The sequence below is a fragment of the Suillus bovinus genome (assembly GCF_016758785.1).
Source record: "Suillus bovinus strain UH-Sbo-P2 chromosome Unknown EDB93scaffold_45, whole genome shotgun sequence".
Lineage (NCBI taxonomy): Eukaryota > Fungi > Basidiomycota > Agaricomycetes > Boletales > Suillaceae > Suillus > Suillus bovinus.
The window spans coordinates 159422-180690 of NW_024542101.1; the positions used below are offsets into that span (position 1 = coordinate 159422).

General features: G+C 47.4%; 7 protein-coding genes across 7 annotated transcripts; 5 read left to right on the forward strand and 2 right to left on the reverse strand.

The window, feature by feature from the left end:
• Window positions 1-1440: 1440 nt before the first annotated feature.
• On the forward strand, window positions 1441-6072 carry EDB93DRAFT_611333 (uncharacterized protein). The gene is made up of 14 exons (XM_041456860.1): window positions 1441-1524; window positions 1599-2236; window positions 2421-2673; window positions 2718-2799; window positions 2859-3136; window positions 3191-3264; window positions 3314-3458; window positions 3508-3669; window positions 3721-3956; window positions 4009-4750; window positions 4825-4962; window positions 5018-5170; window positions 5221-5423; window positions 5476-6072. Exons 2-14 carry the CDS (start codon window positions 1682-1684, stop codon window positions 5779-5781), a joined length of 3327 nt encoding a protein of 1108 aa, XP_041305755.1. The 5' UTR covers window positions 1441-1524; window positions 1599-1681; the 3' UTR covers window positions 5782-6072.
• EDB93DRAFT_1252330 (uncharacterized protein) lies at window positions 5942-6564 on the reverse strand (the record flags this gene model as incomplete). Its single annotated transcript, XM_041453277.1, has 2 exons — window positions 5942-6070; window positions 6124-6564. The coding sequence occupies 2 exons, from the start codon at window positions 6562-6564 to the stop codon at window positions 5942-5944; spliced, it is 570 nt and encodes a 189-aa protein (XP_041305756.1).
• Window positions 6565-7029: 465 nt separating this feature from the next.
• EDB93DRAFT_1241610 (glycoside hydrolase family 29 protein) lies at window positions 7030-10136 on the reverse strand (the record flags this gene model as incomplete). Its single annotated transcript, XM_041451900.1, has 15 exons — window positions 7030-7329; window positions 7379-7490; window positions 7542-7737; window positions 7793-7889; window positions 7940-8120; window positions 8171-8331; window positions 8386-8496; window positions 8550-8619; window positions 8667-8698; window positions 8754-8787; window positions 8845-9462; window positions 9515-9569; window positions 9624-9683; window positions 9736-9865; window positions 9912-10136. 15 exons carry the CDS (start codon window positions 10134-10136, stop codon window positions 7030-7032), a joined length of 2382 nt encoding a protein of 793 aa, XP_041305757.1.
• A 949-nt stretch (window positions 10137-11085) lies between these two features.
• Window positions 11086-11943, forward strand: EDB93DRAFT_1252332 (glutathione S-transferase; the record flags this gene model as incomplete). Its single annotated transcript, XM_041453278.1, has 5 exons — window positions 11086-11253; window positions 11307-11500; window positions 11550-11664; window positions 11728-11831; window positions 11886-11943. 5 exons carry the CDS (start codon window positions 11086-11088, stop codon window positions 11941-11943), a joined length of 639 nt encoding a protein of 212 aa, XP_041305758.1.
• Window positions 11944-13455: 1512 nt separating this feature from the next.
• EDB93DRAFT_1329747 (glutathione S-transferase) lies at window positions 13456-14572 on the forward strand (the record flags this gene model as incomplete). The annotated part of the gene is made up of 5 exons (XM_041455150.1): window positions 13456-13623; window positions 13681-13874; window positions 13924-14038; window positions 14105-14208; window positions 14263-14572. 5 exons carry the CDS (start codon window positions 13456-13458, stop codon window positions 14318-14320), a joined length of 639 nt encoding a protein of 212 aa, XP_041305759.1. The 3' UTR covers window positions 14321-14572.
• Window positions 14573-16046: 1474 nt separating this feature from the next.
• Window positions 16047-17073, forward strand: EDB93DRAFT_611471 (glutathione S-transferase). The gene is made up of 5 exons (XM_041456862.1): window positions 16047-16296; window positions 16353-16546; window positions 16596-16710; window positions 16769-16872; window positions 16927-17073. The coding sequence occupies exons 1-5, from the start codon at window positions 16129-16131 to the stop codon at window positions 16982-16984; spliced, it is 639 nt and encodes a 212-aa protein (XP_041305760.1). The 5' UTR covers window positions 16047-16128; the 3' UTR covers window positions 16985-17073.
• A 2474-nt stretch (window positions 17074-19547) lies between these two features.
• On the forward strand, window positions 19548-20739 carry EDB93DRAFT_1241613 (glutathione S-transferase; the record flags this gene model as incomplete). Its single annotated transcript, XM_041451901.1, has 6 exons — window positions 19548-19715; window positions 19772-19965; window positions 20015-20129; window positions 20196-20293; window positions 20347-20396; window positions 20714-20739. The coding sequence occupies 6 exons, from the start codon at window positions 19548-19550 to the stop codon at window positions 20737-20739; spliced, it is 651 nt and encodes a 216-aa protein (XP_041305761.1).
• Between the last annotated feature and the right edge of the window lie 530 nt (window positions 20740-21269).

The following is a 21269-nucleotide window of genomic DNA, read 5'->3' on the forward strand; positions in this document are numbered from 1 at the left end:
AGAACTTTTGACTTATGGCATGACGCACTGACCCAAGCAGCTAAGCCGCATCATCTGCTTTACTGGTTCCTTGCGTCATGCCGCTACCCGCGGAATTTAGCATGGATAACACCATGAGTTTGCAAGTCATCTTTGATCATGCGCTTCAAGCCATCGCAAACAATGATTTCGATACTATTTCGTCATCGTCGGCAAGAGTATGGTCCTCTGTCGCAAGAATCCGTCGGGGTCGTCAATGTTATGGCAGAGCCTCCTGTTTCTCCAGGTAGAGTTTGCTATCTTCGCAGCCTTCCATTCCAATTTACCATGTGCAACGTCCAGACTTGATGGTTGTCAGTTCCATTAACCACATCGTACCGCCCCTCCAGTCATCCGTAGATGGACATGCCACAGAGAGGCTGACCACATATTGCTCTTCAGCCAAACGCTACCCACCTGTGTCTCTCCATAGTGCTTGGCGGTCAGGAGAAAGTCAAGTGCACGTGGCTCCAGTGCTCGAGTATTCTTTATAAATATAGCCACACTTGCCATGTGGACAACATTCATTTCCGCAAGGTCAAAGCTATATGCACTCGTTGTAAAACAGAATTCACGCACACGTAGGCGAAGACGAAGCATGAACTTACGTGTTCTAGTGCACACTCCAAACGTAAATGATGAACCCACTGTGTCACAGTATCATGTTATTTCACCTAGAACACACCTCTTCCCCGATTCTAGAATGACGATCTACTATATTATTGTACTCATTCCCTGTATTAAAAATACGTACTTAATACTGAGGTTGCCGATAAGGCATCTTCTCCGTCCGTCCGAATACCCTATAATCGAGTGCAAGTTGCTGACCCGTGAATCGACTTGCGTGACCGACTGACCGGGATAATACTGAGTTATGGGCGAGTGAGGTAATTATTATGACCATGAATGCTCGAGCAGGTCTTTCATGATTGACGCTCGCTCGCTGCCAGGTAAGAAGAGAACCCCAGACGAAGACAAGCGATATGATTGGTAATAGCAATGTCAACTTTGTCAAGGAGATACAGACGGACTATTTTCGAGCAGAATCTTGACCATCTTGGAATGTCGTACCGTACTGGTGACCGTCGGCGTCGTATATGATCTGAAGAATTAACATCATGCTGTGCATTCGGTTGACCTGGTTGCCCACTGCAGCCTGCACCTTGGTCATCATCTGATGCCTGCGGTGGGCCCAAACGGAGTGGTTTCAATCAATAATTTCGGTGAATGACAATACTGATGAGTCGTGGCCAAACCCTTCTTTCCTTTGGGCGAAGTTTGAACTGAGACTGAGAGTTCTTGTCAGCATAACATCAAATTATGTAAGTCAGCTTTACAACGAAAAAGGAAATAATGGCCGCCGGCATCCCAAAAAGTCGATTCGGTCGACACAGGTCAAAACTCAAGCTACATTTGGTGTAGGTCAGGACAGCGCTCGTCTTGTACTCGGCGGTTAAGTCTGTTCCACCAATAGCGTCGTTTCATCACCAGCGCCGTAAGCTCACTGTAAGCATTAAACTTATTTTTGATAAGCGAAAATTACGCCTTTTGCTGATGCCGCGATCGTCGTGTCTGTAAAGTTGCGCGACCGAGTTACGAAGTTTGCAGAACTTCAGAAGCACGCCAAACAGAAGAAGATCTATTTCTCGTGCTGACCAACAAGATGTCCAAGTCGCGCCGCTCTCTCTCAAGTGCAGTGGGCAAGCGTTCATCCCTGATGTTCACCTCCAGCTCCAGCGCAACCGCCAGCGAGCTTTCCGTCGTTCCGGAGTCATCCGTCGTGTCTACATCTGCTCATTCTATATTACCGGTCTCGTCTGCTCCAATGCCTCAGGCATACGCATATTCACACCAACGAAGCCCTTCTCCCCCAGCTTCGAGTTATTTCCCAACTGTGTCCGCTATACAGAGCGGTGAACCACAGCCTACACCAGGCGCCTCTACACATTTTGCATATAGCACAACCCTTAGAAGACATCATGCCGAAGGCCCTGTTCTTCAATTACCTTCGAATTTCAGTGGGGTGACTTCTAGCGACGGACTACCATCACTCTGGCAGAAGGCAAAGGGTGTCCTTGCACGCCGACTCTCGGACAGCACTGCGGAAACCCGTTATGAACTGGTGTCAGCGGGAGAGTGGTCCAGCCAGTCGAGACTTCGAGAGGATCGAGATAGAAGGGACACTCCTTCTGCACGTTTTGCTCATTGGACAGTTGAGGCGAGTATGTCCTTTAAAATTTGTTGACCTTGCATACGTGTACCGCACTGCCCCTTCACAATGTTTCTAGAAATCCAGGATGGAAGCAAATGGATTTCTGATTGCGCTATTTTTATCTTCGCATAATCCGAAAGGGGTGAAAATAGATGCGGTATCAATGAACTGACACAAATTGCCTTATTAGGACACTCTCGCACACTTCAAGACATCAGCAGTCTCTGGTCTTCCTAGTTCATCAATTCTGACGCTGCAGGATACCCATGGATACAATGAATTCTCCGTATCTATGCCTGAGCCAGCTCTGCTCAAGTTTGCTAAGACCATCTACGAGAGCCCACTCATCCTGCTTCTATGTGGCAGCGCTGTGATTAGTGCGGTCATGGGAAATACTGATGATGCAATCAGTATCACGGTGGCAGTGCTCATAGTATTGACTGGTAAGTATCTGCGGGATATCATTGACGTATCTCATTTTCTTTAGTTGGCTTTGTGCAAGAACAACGCTCGGAGAAAAGCCTGGAAGCGCTCAACAAGCTTGTGCCACACCACTGCCACGTAATCCGGTGCGGCACGAATATTTTATCAGATACTCCATTATCTGAATCTTCACAAATATTCACAGTGATCAGCGTGATATTCACATTCTGGCCAATGAGCTGGTTCCTGGAGATATTGTTGCGCTCTCATCGGGAGACCGTGTTCCCGCGGATATGCGTATCATCAAGGCAGTTGACCTCGAAATCGACGAGAGTAGTCTGACTGGTGAGACCAACGCACGTCGAAAGGATTCCTATCCTTGCGTCTCTCAAGTTTCTATGCCCGCAACTGTTTCGAGTAGCCCAGATATCGCGCTAGCTGAACGGTCATGCATTGGATACATGGGAACTTTGGTTCGGAACGGTGAGTAAATACTAAGAGTGGCATCCGTGTACTTAGGACCCACACTACCTTTAGGTCACGGCATGGGTGTCGTGATCGCGACTGGCACTCAAACAGAATTTGGTGTGATCTTTTCCATGATGCAGGATGTAGGTGGCTTTTGAACTCTTGATCAGGAGCATTCTTAATTCTAAATAGGTCGAGGAAAAACGTACGCCTCTTCAATTGAGCATGGACGAGCTGGCCAAGAAGTTGTCGGTCATGTCTTTCGGCATTATTGGGGTCATTTGCCTTATTGGCATGTGGCAGCAGCGGCCCTGGTTAGACATGTTCACCATCGGAGGTAGCTGATTCCATTAACGACACCTTTTCTCGTTTAACTTTTTATGCAGTATCTCTTGCGGTAGCAGCCATCCCAGAGGGCCTCCCTATCGTCACGACTGTCACATTAGCTCTTGGTGTATTAAGAATGTCGAAGAGAAAGGCCATCGTAAAAAAACTTCATTCCGTCGAAGCCTTGGGCTGCATTTCTGTCATCTGCTCTGACAAGACTGGTCAGTCCATAACTGCATTCTTTTTGTCTTTTGCTGCAATTGATGTTACAGGCACCTTGACAAAGAATGAACAGACAGTTACAGAGGTGTATGTCGTTGATGAGAACATTCACGTGGATGAACCTCGGTCAACAATATCCTCGGCAGTTAGGAAGCTTCTGGAAATCGGCTCTTTATGCAACAATTCCTCGATGTCCAAGGATGGCGAAGGCAAATACGTCGGACAGTCGACCGACGTAGCATTGATAAATATTTTGTCTTCATTCAATATACCAGATCAACGGCAGGTATGTTTGCACCAACGGCGTCATCAGTGTTCTCTACTGAAATCGATCCAAGTATTTCACCCGCCTTTCGGAAAAATCTTTCAACTCGGAACAAAAGTACATGGCCGTCAGCGGTATTCACTCCTACTCCACAGCTGTCCATTCAGGTCCTCACAGCGAAATGTACTACATCAAGGGATCCATTGACGCCATTTTGGATCGTTGCAAGTACTACTTTGTTACGGACAGCTCAACACCTGTCTTAGACGCTAGCACGCGCAGCCTCATACTGAACAACGCTCAAGCAACAGCATCACGGGGCCTCCGAGTAATTGCTATGGCTTATGGATACGGATCTGTTGATTCTCCACGTCAAGATTCTGCACAACCGCAACACCGTGCCACCCAATCGGTGTCAGCGTCGCGTACCCCGGTGCCTGACGAGGACAAGACCAATCTAGTATTTGTTGGGTTCCAGGCCATGTTTGATCCCCCACGCAAGGGAGTCGCGGATGCTATCGGCTTGCTCCAGAACGGCGGGGTACAAGTTGTTATGATCACTGGGGACGCCGAACAGACAGCCTTGGCTATCGCCCAAAAATTGGGGCTCCGTGTTGGCCCTACACATGCTCATGATGCCCAGCTCCGCAAATATTGTCTGACTGGAAAGGATCTCGACCAGATGAGCCGTTCACAACTCATCGAGCGGGTAGGCAGCGTGAGCGTGTTCGCGCGGACAACACCGCGACACAAAATGGCAATTGTTGAAGCCTTTCAAGCTCGTGGAGCTGTGGTAGCCATGACTGGGGATGGGGGTGAGTGCTATCTATATCATGCTATAAGTAAGCTTATATAACTTTGCCTACTTTTCCTTCGACCGATTCGCTAGTCAATGACGCGCCAGCGCTTAAAATGGCAGACATCGGTGTGTCGATGGGGAAAAGTGGCACCGATGTTGCGAAAGAAGCCGCCGATGCTATCCTTGTGGATGACGATTTCAGCACAATATTACCTGCTGTTGAGGAGGGTGAGCAATCTGTTCCTCGAATCATTGCCACGTAACCAACCAAACTGTTCTAAAGGCAAAGCGATCTTTCACAACATCCAAAACTTCTTGTCTTTCCAGCTCAGCACAGCTGCCGCTGCATTGACGCTCATTACACTTAGTACGCTGTTTGGGTTCAGCAACCCCCTCAACGCCATGCAGATACTTTTTATTAATATTTTGATGGACGGTACGTTCTCTGGATTGCCCTCGCATAGCGAATGTCTGATCTGGTCCTAGGACCTCCAAGTCAATCGTTAGGTGTCGACCCAGTAGATCCAGCAGTTATGCGAAGACCTCCACGGAAGAAAAACGAGTCAATAATAACGAAACGCCTGTTATACCGCGTCCTTTTCTCAGCGGCTACCATTGTCTGCGGAACCTCTTTCATTTATACCACTGCGTTGGGCGATGATCTTGTATCGAGGCGGGAACAAACTATGGTCAGTTCTTGTACTTCTGAATTCTGCTTGCCACAACTTATATGTTGAATAGACTTTCACGTGCTTCGTCTTCCTTGATCTTGTGTCTGCAGTGCAGAACCGCGGTCTTGGATGCGGCTTGATACAAAACAAGATGCTTGTGACAACCGTATCGGTGTCATTCCTCGTCCAGCTGGCACTCATTTATGTTCCATTTATGCAAGCGATCTTCCAGACAGATGCTCTTGGTTGGGAGGACATATTGACCATCTTTCTCATAGCTGTAACGTCTTTCATGTTACATGAGGGACGGAGATATTTCGAGAGAGCGGTCCAGTCAAAAGAAACGTATGCTAATCTCGCGGAAGAGATGGCGTGATATTTCTTTGATGGAGAGGCTTAGTATCTAGGCACGGATATATAACTGAATAGAGAGATGGATAACTATATTGTCTACATTGTACTACACATTATAACCTTTTACATACTCGAGATCAAACTACCCACACATAACTATAGCACAATTGGAAGCATCTAAACTAAGTCATCACTTTATAGGGAGTGAAGGCTGGGGGAATAATCATCCAGGATGGCGCGCCAAGAGGGACTGCTCGAGGAGCAACACCAGTAGCAAGACGAGATTGCGAGTAGCATTCTGTACGGAGTTCCTAGATGAATAAGTCAGTGATGTAAGCAATGTTTGACAAGCAAGCTAACGTACCTCAAAACTCCATGACCGAAGACCTGGTGTCGCCGAGATACTCTGAAATATATCGGAGGCATCTTGCGCCTCTTCATCGGTACAGATTTGCATATCATGTGACATGTTGCCATCGCAAGAAGTGGGATCGACCAGAGAAGGAGCGACGACGACATGACCTTGAACAGTGCCTGTGGCCATGATCGCACGTGCTCGAGCAGGAAGAGGAACCATTGCTCTCTTAGGAATAGCCCCCTGCCAAACCGCTGCTGCCCTCGAGATAAAAATACCCTCATCATCTTCTGCAATTTCAAAAGATAGGTTCAAGGGCGTATCTTTTCCTCCTGCACCGCCGGTCAGCTTAGAGCTCGTTTGTTCTGGAGGCGTGTAGTAGTGGCCGTAACCGTTGATGGGTGGTGTATCGTTGGAGACCGTCAGACCGAGCGTTCCGACAGCAGGCATGATTGAAGAGAGGGAATTTGGGGGTGGAAGATTGTTTTTTTTTGCTGGTACGCTAGAATTTTTTATAGGTGATGCTCACAGGGAAGTTGCTATAGTGGATTGACGTCAATTATTAAGTTCACCCCAATCGGTAAAATGAAGAAGAAAGATAACGCAATCAAGCACCTCATTAACAAGGCATATGCGGTCAGAACAAGACCAGTTGGTCAATGAGATTGACGCCGTCAACGCATAAATCGTATGGTGGCGTGGTATGTAGTGCACGATTGTGGGCTTGTGGCTGGCTGGTGGTGGATAAGACCCAAAGGAATTAAAGAAAATATTCACACATCGTCCGTCCACTAGCCGAGCGCTATTGAACTATCAAACACGTGACACGCGTGGCGTCCTAGTGCGCGTCGAACTTTTGTAAGCTTTTTTTGACCATCAGGACATTGATGCTACTAGTCAGTACTAGTCCTACATTCACCCGGAATATGTCACCTGGAATGCCCAGGCATAATCTACTTGGTCGACTTGATCCTGAGGCACCACGACAGTCAAGATACCCGATCCATCCATGTTCCACTCAAGGCTCTGCGAATTCTTTGATGGACCCAGCAGCACAACATTGTCTCCCTTTTGAATTGGTAGCACCACGCCACCCGCATCCACTGTGACTTTCCCATTGCTCGGTTTGTTGAATGCGATGATGCAAAATGTTTTTGGTGTGGTGAGGAACCTAAATGATCCCGTCGGATCTTGGGACGCTTGGTACCAGTAATCCTGATACGCATACTCAAGAAAGAGTGCCAAAGGAGTATTCGTGACATACCGTTGCATAGACACAGTCACCTGCATACTTCAGCCATTTGCCGGCAGCGCGGAGGTTGTCTGCCATCGGCGCAATGATGTCACCCTCTGCGGTGGGTCCGACATCGAGTAAACTGTGGAATGAAATAAAACGAGTAGCAAAAGCAATGGTGTCGTTCCCTTACTAGTTTCCATTCTTGCTCACAATATCGACCAGTGTCTGGATAATGGTCGTTCCGTTCTTGTACTCGCTCGCATTGGTGGCAGAATTCAAGCCGTAACTAAACGGGTCCATCCCTTCGCTTGTCTCCCAGTGGCGAGGGTACAGGGTACCGAACGTCGCGTATTCCGGTGTGTCAAAATCCGGGACCGCACCACAACCTCGAGTGGTTATTACATTAGACATACCTGACAGTTCGCAACAAAGACAACCTACGATCATTCATGGTAACCTGATAGCCATTCTGCATCGCATGGTTATAGAACTGTGCAGCAAATTCCAATGTCTTATTGGGACCTCCAATGTCGCACCACTAGCCCCCGTCAGCGCATACCGAGAAGTCAGTCTAATAACAGGGCTGACCATGATCTCCGTGTCATAGTCCAACGCTAAAGACAGCATCTGGGGGTATTGAAAATCCTCGATGTAGTCGCTTATATTCAATATTCCAGTATAAGGCTCCAGTTCAGACGTATTGAATGCGTTGTGCGCCAAGCCTCCTGGCCATGCACTAAACCCATACTTGGAGAAGTATGGATTGAACCTGCAGGAGATCAGAAACAGGAGCCATACTTGTGGAATCGGTACTCTTACCATTCGGGAAGTGAGTAGTATGTTCCACGATGAAGGTCAGGATAATCGGATTTGGCGGTGTCCATGAGCTCTTTGACAAAGTCACGATGTGGGTTAAGGTATACACTACTTCTATGTGTGGTATTTTTTGTATCAAACAGTGCATAACCGTCGTGATGTTTCTGCAATGCGGCACGGTCAGACCTGATCGACGACCAACAAAGAGCAGTTCGCACAGTAACGATGACAAAGTACTTTGCCCCAGCTTCGGAGAACAGATCTAACCAAGCACTGGGATTCCAATTAGACGCCGTGAAGTTAGCAATAAAGTCATCATATACGACGTCCTGAAGTGCACAATCATGAATGTCAATGCTGACTGAAAGCTCATTACGATTACCTTCCCATAAGTGTCTAAGTGATGTACCCACGTCGGCGAATTAGCGTTCGAAGGATTATGGAGACTCCAGCTGCTCTTGTGTCAGAATTGCCCGCGTATGATGGAGATCCTCCTTACTCATACCACTCGGCATATGAACTAGGCGGGCCCTATCTAAAATGCATCAACTAACGTGAGCGTCAAAGACAGCGCAAACGCACTTACCCAAGCAGGAACACTGTAGATGCCCCAGTGAATGCTGCGAATGCATAAGTTTATGGATCACATGAATTCTCGGGAATAATCTGGTACTGACAAGATTCCATACTTCGCCTGGTTCCACCAAGTGGGCGTCTCATGTGTAGCCAGCACATCAGTGTCCGCTGTCCATTCTGTCCGCAGCGGGATGATGGGCCAGCCTACGGAAGTCCCAACAACATTCCCAAATTCATCTTTGATAGTGACTGTCGCATTTCCCCTCCCGTTGTTATTGAGAACGAAAACGTCCAGGCGAGCCTGGTCTGCAGGGACCAGGCGATACACGAGGCCAGGTGTGATTGTGGAGACCCCCTCGCCTGTTACTGTAATCTCGTACCGCGAGTTTAAAGATGCGTTCGAGGACGTCGCGTAACTTGCTGGGAGTAGATTCGCGAGGGTGATAGCGACGGCTTGAGCTCGCTGCCCGTTGATGTCCTCCCACCTCGTGCTGAACTGGGCACTGCGAATAGAGAGCTGGGGCACCAGAGGACCACTGGCAGGTTCAAAAGAAGGTGTTATAGAGAGTGCAAATATATGGAGTCTGTTCGAGGTAGAAGATATTTTTGGGAGCGTGATGCTTTCAAGCGGCGCACGAGAGGGTACCGACAGCGATAATTGAAAGATTCGGCTAGAATTAAAATTCTTATTAGGTGAATATCCTTCGAAATGGTATGGTCTGTTATGGGTCAAAGGTCAGTAAGAGTTGGAAAATACGAGGCGCATTTTACGTTTGAATATCTCCTGCGTTGACATTAGACCATGTGAACCAGTCTTTCCCGATGACTGAATGCTATCCGTGAGCTGGCAGAGTACGCACAGGGTTCAAGGGAAGCTAACATGGCAAGGACTTGACTGAATTATCCGCATAGTTGAGGCTGAATGTTCCGCTTATTCCGCCTGAGAATTCAACTCAATGCGTTAAAGGTTGCGGATAGTTGACTGCACTTACCACCAGGCGAACTATCCCCTGCATATATGATGTGCAACTCATGAACATAAGTTGCGTTCGAGAGTTTCACAACTTGGCCTGCAGCAATGACATTGTCTTTGGTTTGTCCCCAAGTTGATGGCAGATCATACTGAAGATCGCTGAGTGAATAGATGACACGTCATCGTTATTCTCACCGAGATTCCATTATACAACCACGGGCCCTCGGGTAGGTACTCTGCTGGATACGTAGCGCCATTCCCGTCGAAGTTGCCAGTGGTGCCATCTAGCGAAGCAGCTTGGTTATCGAAGAGACCGTTTAGTGGAATGACAACAGATGGAAATGGGATGAGGGAAGACTTTACAGTGCTAAAATAGGAGAACAAAGCCGAGCACAGTAATGGCACACCAAAGACTCTCATGGCGGCCTGGAAGGGAGGCTGCTCGGCGAGGATGCATGCCTTTTCTATCCATAGCTAGGCAAAATATCGGTGTTATGCCGCTCGGACAAACAATAGGGTCTGACCATGGTCATAGTACTAGAAGTCATGTTCACGGCATATGCTTGTGACATGCTGAAATGATTCGAGAACTTGGAGACGAGAATGAGGTTTGACGTGGCCGCCCTTGTGTTAATTATGCTATTAGAAAGGTTTTTCCGTGCGAGATTCAGCAAGCCTTGGAAGTTCCAACCAGAGATATCTGAAGAATTGCTGGGGAAATGATCAAGCATGATAAATCAGGCGGGGACAGGATATCACTAAGACTAGTATACTTCACCATGAATTGCGTTCTGGTTCCAAAGCAAGTGTAATGTTGCGTTGCACCGTGATAGACGACGGGTTAGGTGTTACTAGTCGAGGAATGCATTGAGCCAACCTAGCGGACCGTGCGGACCGGCTTGTTAGTTCAAAAATGCACGTGATATTTTTCACACACACTTACAATAAGATCCCCAGTTTTCTAAATGCCTTGCCGCCCTTGCGTCGAGGGAGGGGATGGGCCATTCGAGGCTTCCATGGAAGTCCGAGTCTGTGGATAAGTGAGTCTGGAGACATGATCAATCAGCCTGATTTCATTTGCAATTAAGTAGTCAGAGCCGCCGCTCATCCGACTTGGGAGTCTGGACCCCCACGGGCTGGCACAACGATGAACAGCGCAGAATGTTCAAGAATATCTGGATTCCTCTCCTGGTCATTTGCAAGTCCCGCATAGCAGCCACTGACACGCTGCTGGGCTAACCCCTTCCCATATGAAATAGCGAATCCTTTCCTGAATTGGCGTTAGGTCACCGTGCGATCTTATCGTAGGTATAAATGATCATGCGTCTACCATCTAACTGCAATCATATACCATCATCACTCTTACGAAATGGTCAAGTTATACGGTTTTCCCGGTTCCACATGCACCCGCCTCGTCGCTCTCGTCTGCAAAGAAAAGAACATTCCATATGAATTGACCCAGGTCAACTTGATGAAAGGTGAACAGAAGGCCCCATCTTTCACCGCCATTCAGCCATTCGGTCAGGTCCCATACATCGTGAGCCAAATCCTGTCCAGATCTATCCCATTCGCTGATTTGTGCCCTCAAAGGATGACGATGGTTTCATTCTATACGAGTCCCGCGCGATCGCAAGATACATCATCAAGAAACACCCTAACCAGGGCACCCCCTTGATCCCCAGCGACCCCAAGGCCGAGGCCCTGTTCGAACAAGCAGCTTCGATTGAGACGTTCAATTTCAACGCTTTTGTCGCCCCCATCGTCGCGGAAAAAGTGTTCAAGCCGTAAGTAATTCTCTTCCTCGATCCAATGTAGCTTAGACAATTTCTTAAGGCGCCGTGGTCTGCAACCAGATGAGGCACGTGTCAGCGAGCTGTTGGCGACCCTCCAGAGCAAGATGGATGCGTATGAGGTGATCCTCAGCAAACAGAAGTACCTTGCTGGCGACGTGCGTCTGATTTCTTTCTTCATGGTCTGCTCTGGTTATGAACTAACAATATCTGCTGGCTAGTCTGTCACGCTTGCTGATTTGTCCCACCTGCCGTATGGCACTGCGTTCTACGGACTCGGAGGTGTCTTTGCTGAGGTATTTGACAGCAGGCCTAACCTTGCTAGGTAGGAATTCAGACGTCAACTGCCCTGGATATGATTTAATCGTTTGATGCCCAGGTGGTGGAAGGACATCTCTAACAGGCCTGCTTGGCTTGCCGTCAAGGATGGTGCATGAGCCCATGGGATGAGTTTTTGTTCAACAATTGATTGTAAGATACCTTCGGAAAGAAGTGCAGTGTCGTTGTATGTAACACCAGTAGAACTCCAGTTTGATATCTACTGCTCCGAGATTCATCGCAAGGAAAACGAGAACTATACTACTTGTATTGTGGCGAGGATCGTGCAGTTGATTTGCAGCAAAATTGGGAGTTCGACGTACGCCAAATCATATTTCACCAGCTTCGCTGGCAATCCAAGACTCTGAAATTTACGTGTCAGTTTGCTCTGTTCACAGAGTTTCAAAGTTCCACCAGTTCGATCAACCAAGTATGGTACCGCAGGTGCGTGAGAGCAGGAATCAGCACCCTTCTGACTCGACGACTGTTTTACAAAGCCAACATCCTTGCCGGCTTCATCACAGTGCTCGTACATGAATATTTACGAGTCCACACAACTGAAGTGTTCATAACTGCGTAGTGTCCATTTCCGTGTCCTTGAATTATATCATCGAAGATCACCATGAGGACATAGACGACTCCGACAGCTACCGCAAACCATGTCGATATCAATTATCAACCATGCTCAGCGCTCAGTTTTAGCACCTGCAGGACCACTCCAAGCGCATACAACACTCGCAATATCAGTTATATGTGTTATGGTAGCTTTCTAAAGGACGTTTTACTGCAGTGAAGGCCCAGACGTGCAGGAAGGCCGGGGACGGATGGGCATTGGGATCATGGGAAGGGTCTGGCAGAATGAGAAAGGTGGGAGGGAAGGACACGTGAGCGTAGACTTGAGGCAGTGTATGAGTAAACATCTCGTCACATTGGTAATTGGAATCTCGTATTCATCGCTGCCTCTGGAGTTCGAGCGGGAGGCGGTGAGCGGTGAGCAGATTTAATGGTACCGGTAGGTGGTTTTGTCATCAAGCGGTGTTTACATAAATTGATCTGAATTTTGGCCAGATCCTTTCTGGGGCTTGTTCTGAGCAATCGGTAACCCGCCACTGGTCAAAGTACTGCGCATGCTCACCTTGCCATCAATAAGACTTGGTAATATATTCGTTCAGAGCGCGGCAAAGCAAAACGCTTTCTATGGGGTGAACCGAAAACCGCTGAGGCGACACCAAGCAGGCACTAGTAACGCTAGGATTCATCACACAAGTATCATACAATCACCAGCTCGGACTCGTAGCATCCAAGTCTGGTGTTTGGATCGCTCTTCCTCACAAAACCTTTACCTGAGCCCTGCGCGTATAGCCTGTTTGATACATGGTTACCTAGATCAAGATTGGTAAGTAACTAGTTCCTCGTCGCTCGAGTCCTCCATTTAAGTACTAGCAGGGACCTAGTTCGAGGACAAATTACTCAGCATGTGTAATATTCTGTCGTCATTGAGTCATCATCCATATATTCATGCAGAGCCATACAAGAGCCATCAATAGGTATAAATACTGATGCGTTCACTGAATTCTATCATTCAAACACTCAGCTCGCATATCCTCCTCATACCCAGCTAATCTCGCAAAATGGTCAAGTTGTACGGCTTTCCCCTGTCCACATGCACGCGTCTCGTCGCCCTCATCTGCAAGGAAAAGAATATCCCATATGAGTTCATCCAGGTTGACTTGGTGAAAGGTGAACAGAAGGCTTCGTCTTACACCGCCATTCACCCATTCGGTCAGGTCCCATACATCGTGAGTCAACTCATGATCAGATTTTATGATGTGATTGCTGATTTGCCCCGTCGAAAGGATGACGATGGTTTCATTCTATACGAGTCCCGCGCGATAGCAAGATACCTCATCAGGAAATACCCCAACCAGGGCACCCCCTTGATTCCCAGCGACCCCAAGGCTAATGCCCTGTTTGAACAAGCCGCTTCGATCGAGGCGTTCAACTTCACCACCTTTATTCAGCCAATTGTTTATGAAAAGCTTTTCAAGCCGTGAGTAATTCTCTTCCTTAATCCGACGTAGCTTAGATGACTTCTCAAGGCGCCGTGGTCTGCAAACAGACGAGGAACGTGTCAGCGTGATGTTGGCGATGCTCCAGGGCAAGATGGATGCGTATGAGGTGATCCTCGGCAAACAGAAGTACCTTGCTGGCGACGTGCGTTGATTCATTTTGTGATGGTCTGCTCTGGTTATGAACTAATAATATCTGCTGGCTATTTAGTCCATCACGTTAGCTGATTTGTCCCACCTGGCGCTTGGCGCTTTGTTTTACGGACTCGGAGGTGCCTTTGCTGAGGTATTTGACAGCAGGCCTAACCTTCTCAGGTAAGAGTTGAGATGTCAGCTGTCACGGATATGATTTAATGGTTTGATACGCAGGTGGTGGAAGGACATCTCTAACAGACCTGCTTGGCTTGCCGTCAAGGATGGTCCGTGAAGTCTTGTACAATAAGTCCGGAAAGAAGTGCGGTTTCGTTGCATGTAACACCAATAAAATTCAGTTTTGACATTTGCTACTTGATTCATCGCAAGAGCGAGAACTCCGCCATTCATGAAATGGCGAGGATGCATTTACAATTGAAAATATTTGCGCACGACGGTAAATAAGAATCTACATCTGCGCATGCCTCAGATCTCAGGTATGAGTAACAATGTCGGAGATCGTGTACGACTCATCAGTAAAAGTAGCAGAACATGACGGGGCCTTACAAACGGCCTGCAGCAAGTGTAACGAAAAGGCGACAGAGCATGCATGCAGACATTCGACTCAGACGAAGCCTTAGTTGTATACCCTCTGAGATCTCTCCGGACGCTCACAAAGGTATTGAAATACTTTGCGTTGAAACGACATTATAGTTGCTTTGGACATTATTATTTGCGAAGGTGGCGAGTGAGAATTTCATACGCTACAACTTTGCGGGTGAAATGACGGGCCTTCAGTCATAAAATAGAAGACCTGTTGAGACCAGCACCACCACGGAGTTCTAGGAACCACTTCATCTCCAGGAATCAGCGCCCTTCCGACTCGATGACCGTTATACAAAGCCAACATCCTTGCCGGCTTCATCATAGTGCTCGCAGATTTATGAGTGCACGCAACTGAAGCCGCGTCACGGTACTCCTTCTAGCCAATATAGTAGTACGAATGCAACATTCATGCGAGTCAGGCTAGAGCAGACATTTGACCCAATTGACGAACCTAAATTACATGCTGGGGGATACAGTGTGTGAGGCTACTGCTAACCACGTCGATATCTGATGACCCATGCTCAGTGTTGGCACCTGCGAAACCACACAACACTCGCAATATCATATATTTGTCAACCTTGCAAGTTCTATACGCCATGCTAGCTCTCTAAAGGACCTTGCGCTGCAGTGCAAATAAGGCAGGCACAGGCGACAGGAAGAGGGATGGATGGGATCATGGGACGCACAGGAAGGGTCCGAAGGGGGCATCATGAGAAAGATGGATGGGAAGGACAACGGACGCATTAAAGTAGACTTGAGGCGATGGTATGAGTACAACATTCCGCGACAGTCGCAATTAGAATCTCGTATTCATAAGTACTGAGATACTCTGCTTCCACACAAGCGGATCCGGAAGGTGGTGAGCAAGGTAGTTTCGTCATCAAGCGATGTTTAAATTTATATGGAGTTTGCCGGACTTGCTCCAGACTTTCAGATCAATCGGTAACCCGCACTAACAGTAAAAGTACTGCTGCGCATGCTCACTAATATTATTGATATCAACGGTCGTCGGTAATCTATTCGTTGGCACAGCAAAGCACATCACCTTCTATGGTGTTAACCGAAAACCGCTGAGGCGACACCAAGCAGGTATGTACTTAACGCTAGAACTCATCATACAAGTATCCTACAATGACCAGCTTGGACTCCGGAGGACTCGCAGCATACAAGTCTAGTGTTTGGATCGCTCTTCCTCACAAAAGCTTCACCTGAGCCCTGGCGCGCATAGCCCGCTGACACATAGTTACCTAGGTCAAGATTGGTAAGTAGCTAGCTCCTCGTCGTTCGAGTCCTCCATTTAAGTGCTAGCAAGGACCTAATTCGAGGACAGATCACTCAGCACGTGCAATATTCTGTCGTCATCATTTATCATCTGTATATTCATGCAGAGCCATACAAGAGCCATCTACAGGTATAAATACTCATGCGTTCACCGAATTCTGTCATTCAAACACTCTCAGCTCGCATATCCTCCTCATATCCAGCTAATCTCGCAAAATGGTCAAGTTATACGGCTTTCCCAACTCCACATGCACGCGCCTCGTCGCCCTCATCTGCAAGGAAAAGAATATCCCATACGAGTTGATCCAGGTCAACTTCATGAAAGGTGAACAGAAGGCCCCGTCTTACACCGCCATTCAGCCATTCGGTCAGATCCCATACATCGTGAGTCAACTCATGATCAGAAGTCATGATGTGATCGCTTATTTGCGCCCTCAAAGGATGACGACGGGTTCATTCTATACGAGTCCCGCGCGATAGCAAGATACCTCATCAGGAAATACCCCAACCAGGGCACCCCCTTGATTCCCAGCGACCCCAAGGCTAATGCTCTGTTCGAACAAGCCGCTTCGATCGAGGCGTTCAACTTCAATACATTTGTTCAGCCAATTGTTAATGAAAAGCTTTTTAAGCCGTGAGTAATTTTCTTCCTTGGTCCGACGTAGCTTAGATGATTTATCAAGGCGCCGTGGTCTGCAATCAAATGAGGAGCTTGTCAGCGTGCTGTTAGGGTTACTCCAGAGCAAGTTGGATGCGTATGAGGTGATCCTAAGCAAACAGAAGTACCTTGCTGGTGACGTGCGTCTGATTTCTTTCTTGATGGTCTGGCTATGAACTAACAATATCTGCTGGCTAGTCTGTCACGCTTGCTGATTTGTCCCACCTGCCGTATGGCACTGCGTTTTACGGACTCGGAGGTGTCTTTGCTGAGGTATTTGACAGCAGGCCTAACCTTTCCAGGTAAGAGTTGAGATGTCAACTGTCGCGGATATGATTTAATCGTTTGATACGCAGGTGGTGGAAGGACATTTCTAACAGACCTGCTTGGCTTGCCGTCAAGGATGGTGCGTGAGGTGTTTTTCAATAGATCAGGAAATGTCCAGAAAGCAGTGCGATCTCGTCGCATGTAACACCAATAGATGTTCAGTTTTGACATTTGCTACTTGATTCAACCCAAGAGCGAGAAATCCGCCGATCATGAAATGGCGGGGATGGATCTACAATTGGAAATATCTGCGCACGAGTGTAAATGGGCCTTCTCATGGCTGACTCGACAAACGGCCTGCAACAAGTGAGAGTAACGAAAAGGCGACAAAGCAAGCATTCAGGCGTTCGACTCAGACGAAGCCTTAGTTGTATACCCTTTGAGATCTCTCCTCTCTCACAACAGGACGTTCACAGAGGGATTGAAATGCTTTGCGTTTCCCAGACACGACATCATAGCCGCTTTGGACACTGCTATTTGCAAAGGTGGTGAGTAATAATTCTATACGCTACAAATTTGCGGCTGAAATGATGGGCCTTCAGTCATAAAGTAGAACTCTTGGGACCGGCACCATTGCGGAGTTCTGGGAACCACTTCATCGTGCACCGCCTCGATGTTGCATCTACAGCTGTATTTGGTACCGCCCATCATTCGTATATGCGGTGTTAATATCCGAGGATCGTTTTATGGTGCGAATTTACATCTCAATGGTAAATAGGTGAAGGACGCCGCTGGTAGTGCAAACATATCTTGGTGGTATGCTCTACAGCTAGGTGGTTTTATTGTGTCGTGCATCCATCAAAGATAATGACTTATTAGAATTTGCAAGACATATCTCTCCCTAGAGATTCTGCTTACAATCCTCGATCACGAAGAACAAAGGATGACGATTATTACTCACACTCAATAGGACTCGGGTAAGTAATCTTCATATCATATCGATTCTTTCCGCAGTACATACTTGTACTATCCGAAACTCAGATCATCCGAATCTCCGCTACTCTTCGATGCACGGATCATGTCATTCACAGGTATGTTTGCTGATTGTCTGCTCGTACCTGCTACAACAACAAGTGTCCATCCACTTATTCACTTCTTCCTAGTATACCAACTATCCGGACTGTGATAGTCTTTTCCCTCCGGTCTCGGGGTGTTGTGTTCAATGGTGGTACAGGTATGTGCATCTGACTTGACAATATGATCTCATCGGAGTTAGGCTGTATAATTGCGTGCGTGCGTCGTTCTTTCACCTCCCACACAGAATATAGTTTTGCCAGTCCGGCTGGCAAAACTGCTTCAAATAGTTCTGCCGGTAACACTGGTACTGAGTGCATTTTTCCTTCAGATCGGTGGAACTAGATATAGCCAGTAAGTGCCTCGCTTTACCCAAAAAAAAATCACGTGTTTACATACATTCCAAGAAATGAAACGGCGTAAGATGGATTGCAGGATGATATTTTGAAACACGAGGGCACGAACCACCGCACTGAAGGAAAAAGATATCCGAATTCAAGGGCCTGACCAGGTCATAGTCTAGTTGCATGTTTGAAAAGGGACTGCAAATGAATAAAAAGTTCTTCCTGCGTCACCTGGACCATGAGGAATAACATTCGGAAATAAAGTATAAAAAGCCGTCTTCCTAGTGATTGTCTCATTCAAATCGTCTTGAACCCATATCACATCTCCAGGCTCACAAACAATGCGTATTTTCTCTGTCCTCGCCGTTGCTACCTCTTTGATGGCGATAGTATCCGCCAGTCCCACCAACATGAACCGTCAAATTGATCCTAATGGAAAGTGCCCTGCATTGTGTACAACAAACAATGCTGCTCTAACCAAATTTGTAAGGCGCTGGGCACGTTCGTTGTGAGTATAAGTATTTTTGCATCTTGGTTTAACCACATGACCCACCTGCCTGGTAGATCGTCTGGACGTGTATAAACCGCAGCGAATGAGTGCCATGTCGCGACAGTGAAATATAGTGAGTCGTGTTTCTACTCCAATCAACATCGGTGCAGATGATGGCTTATGGCATAATATCAGGGTTACTACTAGCTTGATGTTGAGTTGATCAACGTCTTGCTTCTCACTGCCGCTGGAGCAATCATTGGAGTCTTGGAATAGGGGAAACCCCAGATACTCGATATGACTTAAGAGTTTTGCAGTCAGTGTATATCTATATCGAAAGTTGTCATTGTCGAACTGCGAAAGATCGAGGTCCAGAAATCTGAAATCATAAGGAAAACCCTGAGGTTGCCCTGAGGCCCCATTTTAGACTAGCTATAGCTAGTAGACGCGTTTGTTTTGTCACGATTCTGTAACGATAATCACGTGACGTTCGTTAGTCACTGACTGCCGCAAAATTTCAAGTACTTATTATCTTGCTCAGCGACATCAACTGCGGTCGAACGTGTCTTCTCGCAGGCTCGGCAGCTCCTTCAATTTACTCGCAACCGACTCGCACCATCAAATTTGCGCCTTTCTCTGCCTTGGAGTCTGTGGCAGAAGTCGAGTTTCCGACCAGTGTTATCCGTGCGGAACCCCTAATACACGTGAGTAGCCATACAAGAGCCATAGCCTGGAGTATAAATAATCATGCAAACCCCCAGCTTGTATATCATCATCATTCATTCCCAGCTAATCTTGCAAAATGGTCAAGTTATATGGTTCTCCAATTTCCACCTGCACGCGCCTCGTCGCTCTTGTCTGCAAAGAAAAGAATATTCCATATGAGTTGATCCAGGTCGACTTGTTCAAAGGTGAACAGAAGGCCCCGTCTTTCACGGCCCTTCAACCATTCGGTCAGGTCCCATACATCGTGAGTCAACTCATGATCAGAAGTCATGATGTGATTGCTTATTTGCGCCCTCAAAGGATGACGACGGGTTCATTCTATACGAGTCCCGCGCGATAGCAAGATACCTCATCATGAAATACCCCAACCAGGGGACCCCCTTGATTCCCAGCGACCCCAAGGCTAATGCGCTGTTTGAACAAGCCGCTTCGATCGAGATTTTCAACTTCAACACTTCTATCCAGCCAATTGTCTTCGAAAAAGTGTTCAAGCCGTGAGTGGTTGTCTTTCTTGATCCAACGTAGCTTAGACGATTTCTCGAGGCGCCGCGGTCTGCAACCAAATGAGGAGCGTGTCAACGAGATGTTGGCGATCCTCCAGAGCAAGTTGGATGCGTATGAGGTGATCCTCAGCAAACAGAAGTACCTTGCTGGTGATGTGCGTCTGATTTATCACTTGACGTATACCTTGGCTATGAACTGACAGTATCTGCTGGCTATGTAGTCTGTCACCCTCGCTGATTTGTGCCACCTGCCCCAAGGCACCGCGTTTTGCGGAGCTGGCTTTGCTGAGGTGTTCGAGAGTAGGTCTAACCTCGCTAGGTAAGTTTGAGATGCTAGCTGCCGTAGATGAGATTTGATCATTTGATACGCAGGTGGTGGAAGGACATCTCTAACAGGCCTGCGTGGCTTGCCGTCAAGGATGGTGCGTAAGATCTTACCCAATAGGTTAGGAAACGCTCGGAAAGCAGTGTAGTCCCGTTGTACGTATGTAATATCAATAAAAGTACTGTTTGATATTTGCTGTTTGATTCATTGCAAGGAGAACGAGGACTGAGCCATTCATAAAATGGTGAGGATGCATTTACAATTGGAAATCTCTACGTATAAGATCTATGCATATATAATGCGAGGAGAGGATAAAGTAGGATGTTCCCCCCGTTTACGGTGGTGGCCCTGGACAGACTTCGGCTTCAGGGTGAGCGACCGCTCTGTCTCTTTACGTGGCGGGAACGTACCGAGGCACAAGTGTCAGGAACATTGAGTAAAGAGTGGACATTTCGAGCGAAGCAGACGCGTCTCGCCGCTTTCGCGTTACACTTATCATTTACTAGATCCCGCATTTCGCAGCTCAGTTTATTTTTTTATCATATTATACCAGGCTAGTACTCATATGAGGTTAGCCTACTTTGATTTTTCACTAAACAACAAACACAGCAAGTGGTGAGCCACCATCATGACAGCCATGTCTGTTATCACGATGTTGATGTGCGAGCGAACAACTTTTTGACAGTTCTCACTGATATATGTAAGTGGAGAACTCCGGTCAAGATTGAGAGCGTGGTTATGCAGGTGATGATCATAATGATTTACGAGATGAACATGCTCCTCTGAGAATCCTTGACCCTGGGAGTGTGTGCGTTGTTGCGTAGAGTTGGCATGGACTGCTTCCATCTATATGAACTTCCTGATAATATCGTCCGAGCATATGGATCTTCTCACCAGTTAATATTGGTCCAAAGCCAGGATCGACGACGTCGCAGTGTGTCATGCCGCCGGCGGGTGACGCCGACTGTAT

What these genes read in the sequence shown, in the direction of transcription:
- EDB93DRAFT_611471 (XM_041456862.1), top strand. Translation starts at nt 16,129, where the DNA reads ATGGTCAAGTTATACGGCTTTCCCAACTCCACATGCACGCGCCTCGTC. An exon ending in TCGGTCAGATCCCATACATC is followed by an intron (nt 16,297 to 16,352) that starts GTGAGTCAACTC and finishes GCGCCCTCAAAG; the next exon opens with GATGACGACGGGTTCATTCT. An exon ending in AATGAAAAGCTTTTTAAGCC is followed by an intron (nt 16,547 to 16,595) that starts GTGAGTAATTTT and finishes TGATTTATCAAG; the next exon opens with GCGCCGTGGTCTGCAATCAA.
- EDB93DRAFT_611333 (XM_041456860.1), top strand. Translation starts at nt 1,682, where the DNA reads ATGTCCAAGTCGCGCCGCTCTCTCTCAAGTGCAGTGGGCAAGCGTTCA. An exon ending in CATCTGCTCTGACAAGACTG is followed by an intron (nt 3,670 to 3,720) that starts GTCAGTCCATAA and finishes TTGATGTTACAG; the next exon opens with GCACCTTGACAAAGAATGAA. An exon ending in CGAGGCGGGAACAAACTATG is followed by an intron (nt 5,424 to 5,475) that starts GTCAGTTCTTGT and finishes TATGTTGAATAG; the next exon opens with ACTTTCACGTGCTTCGTCTT.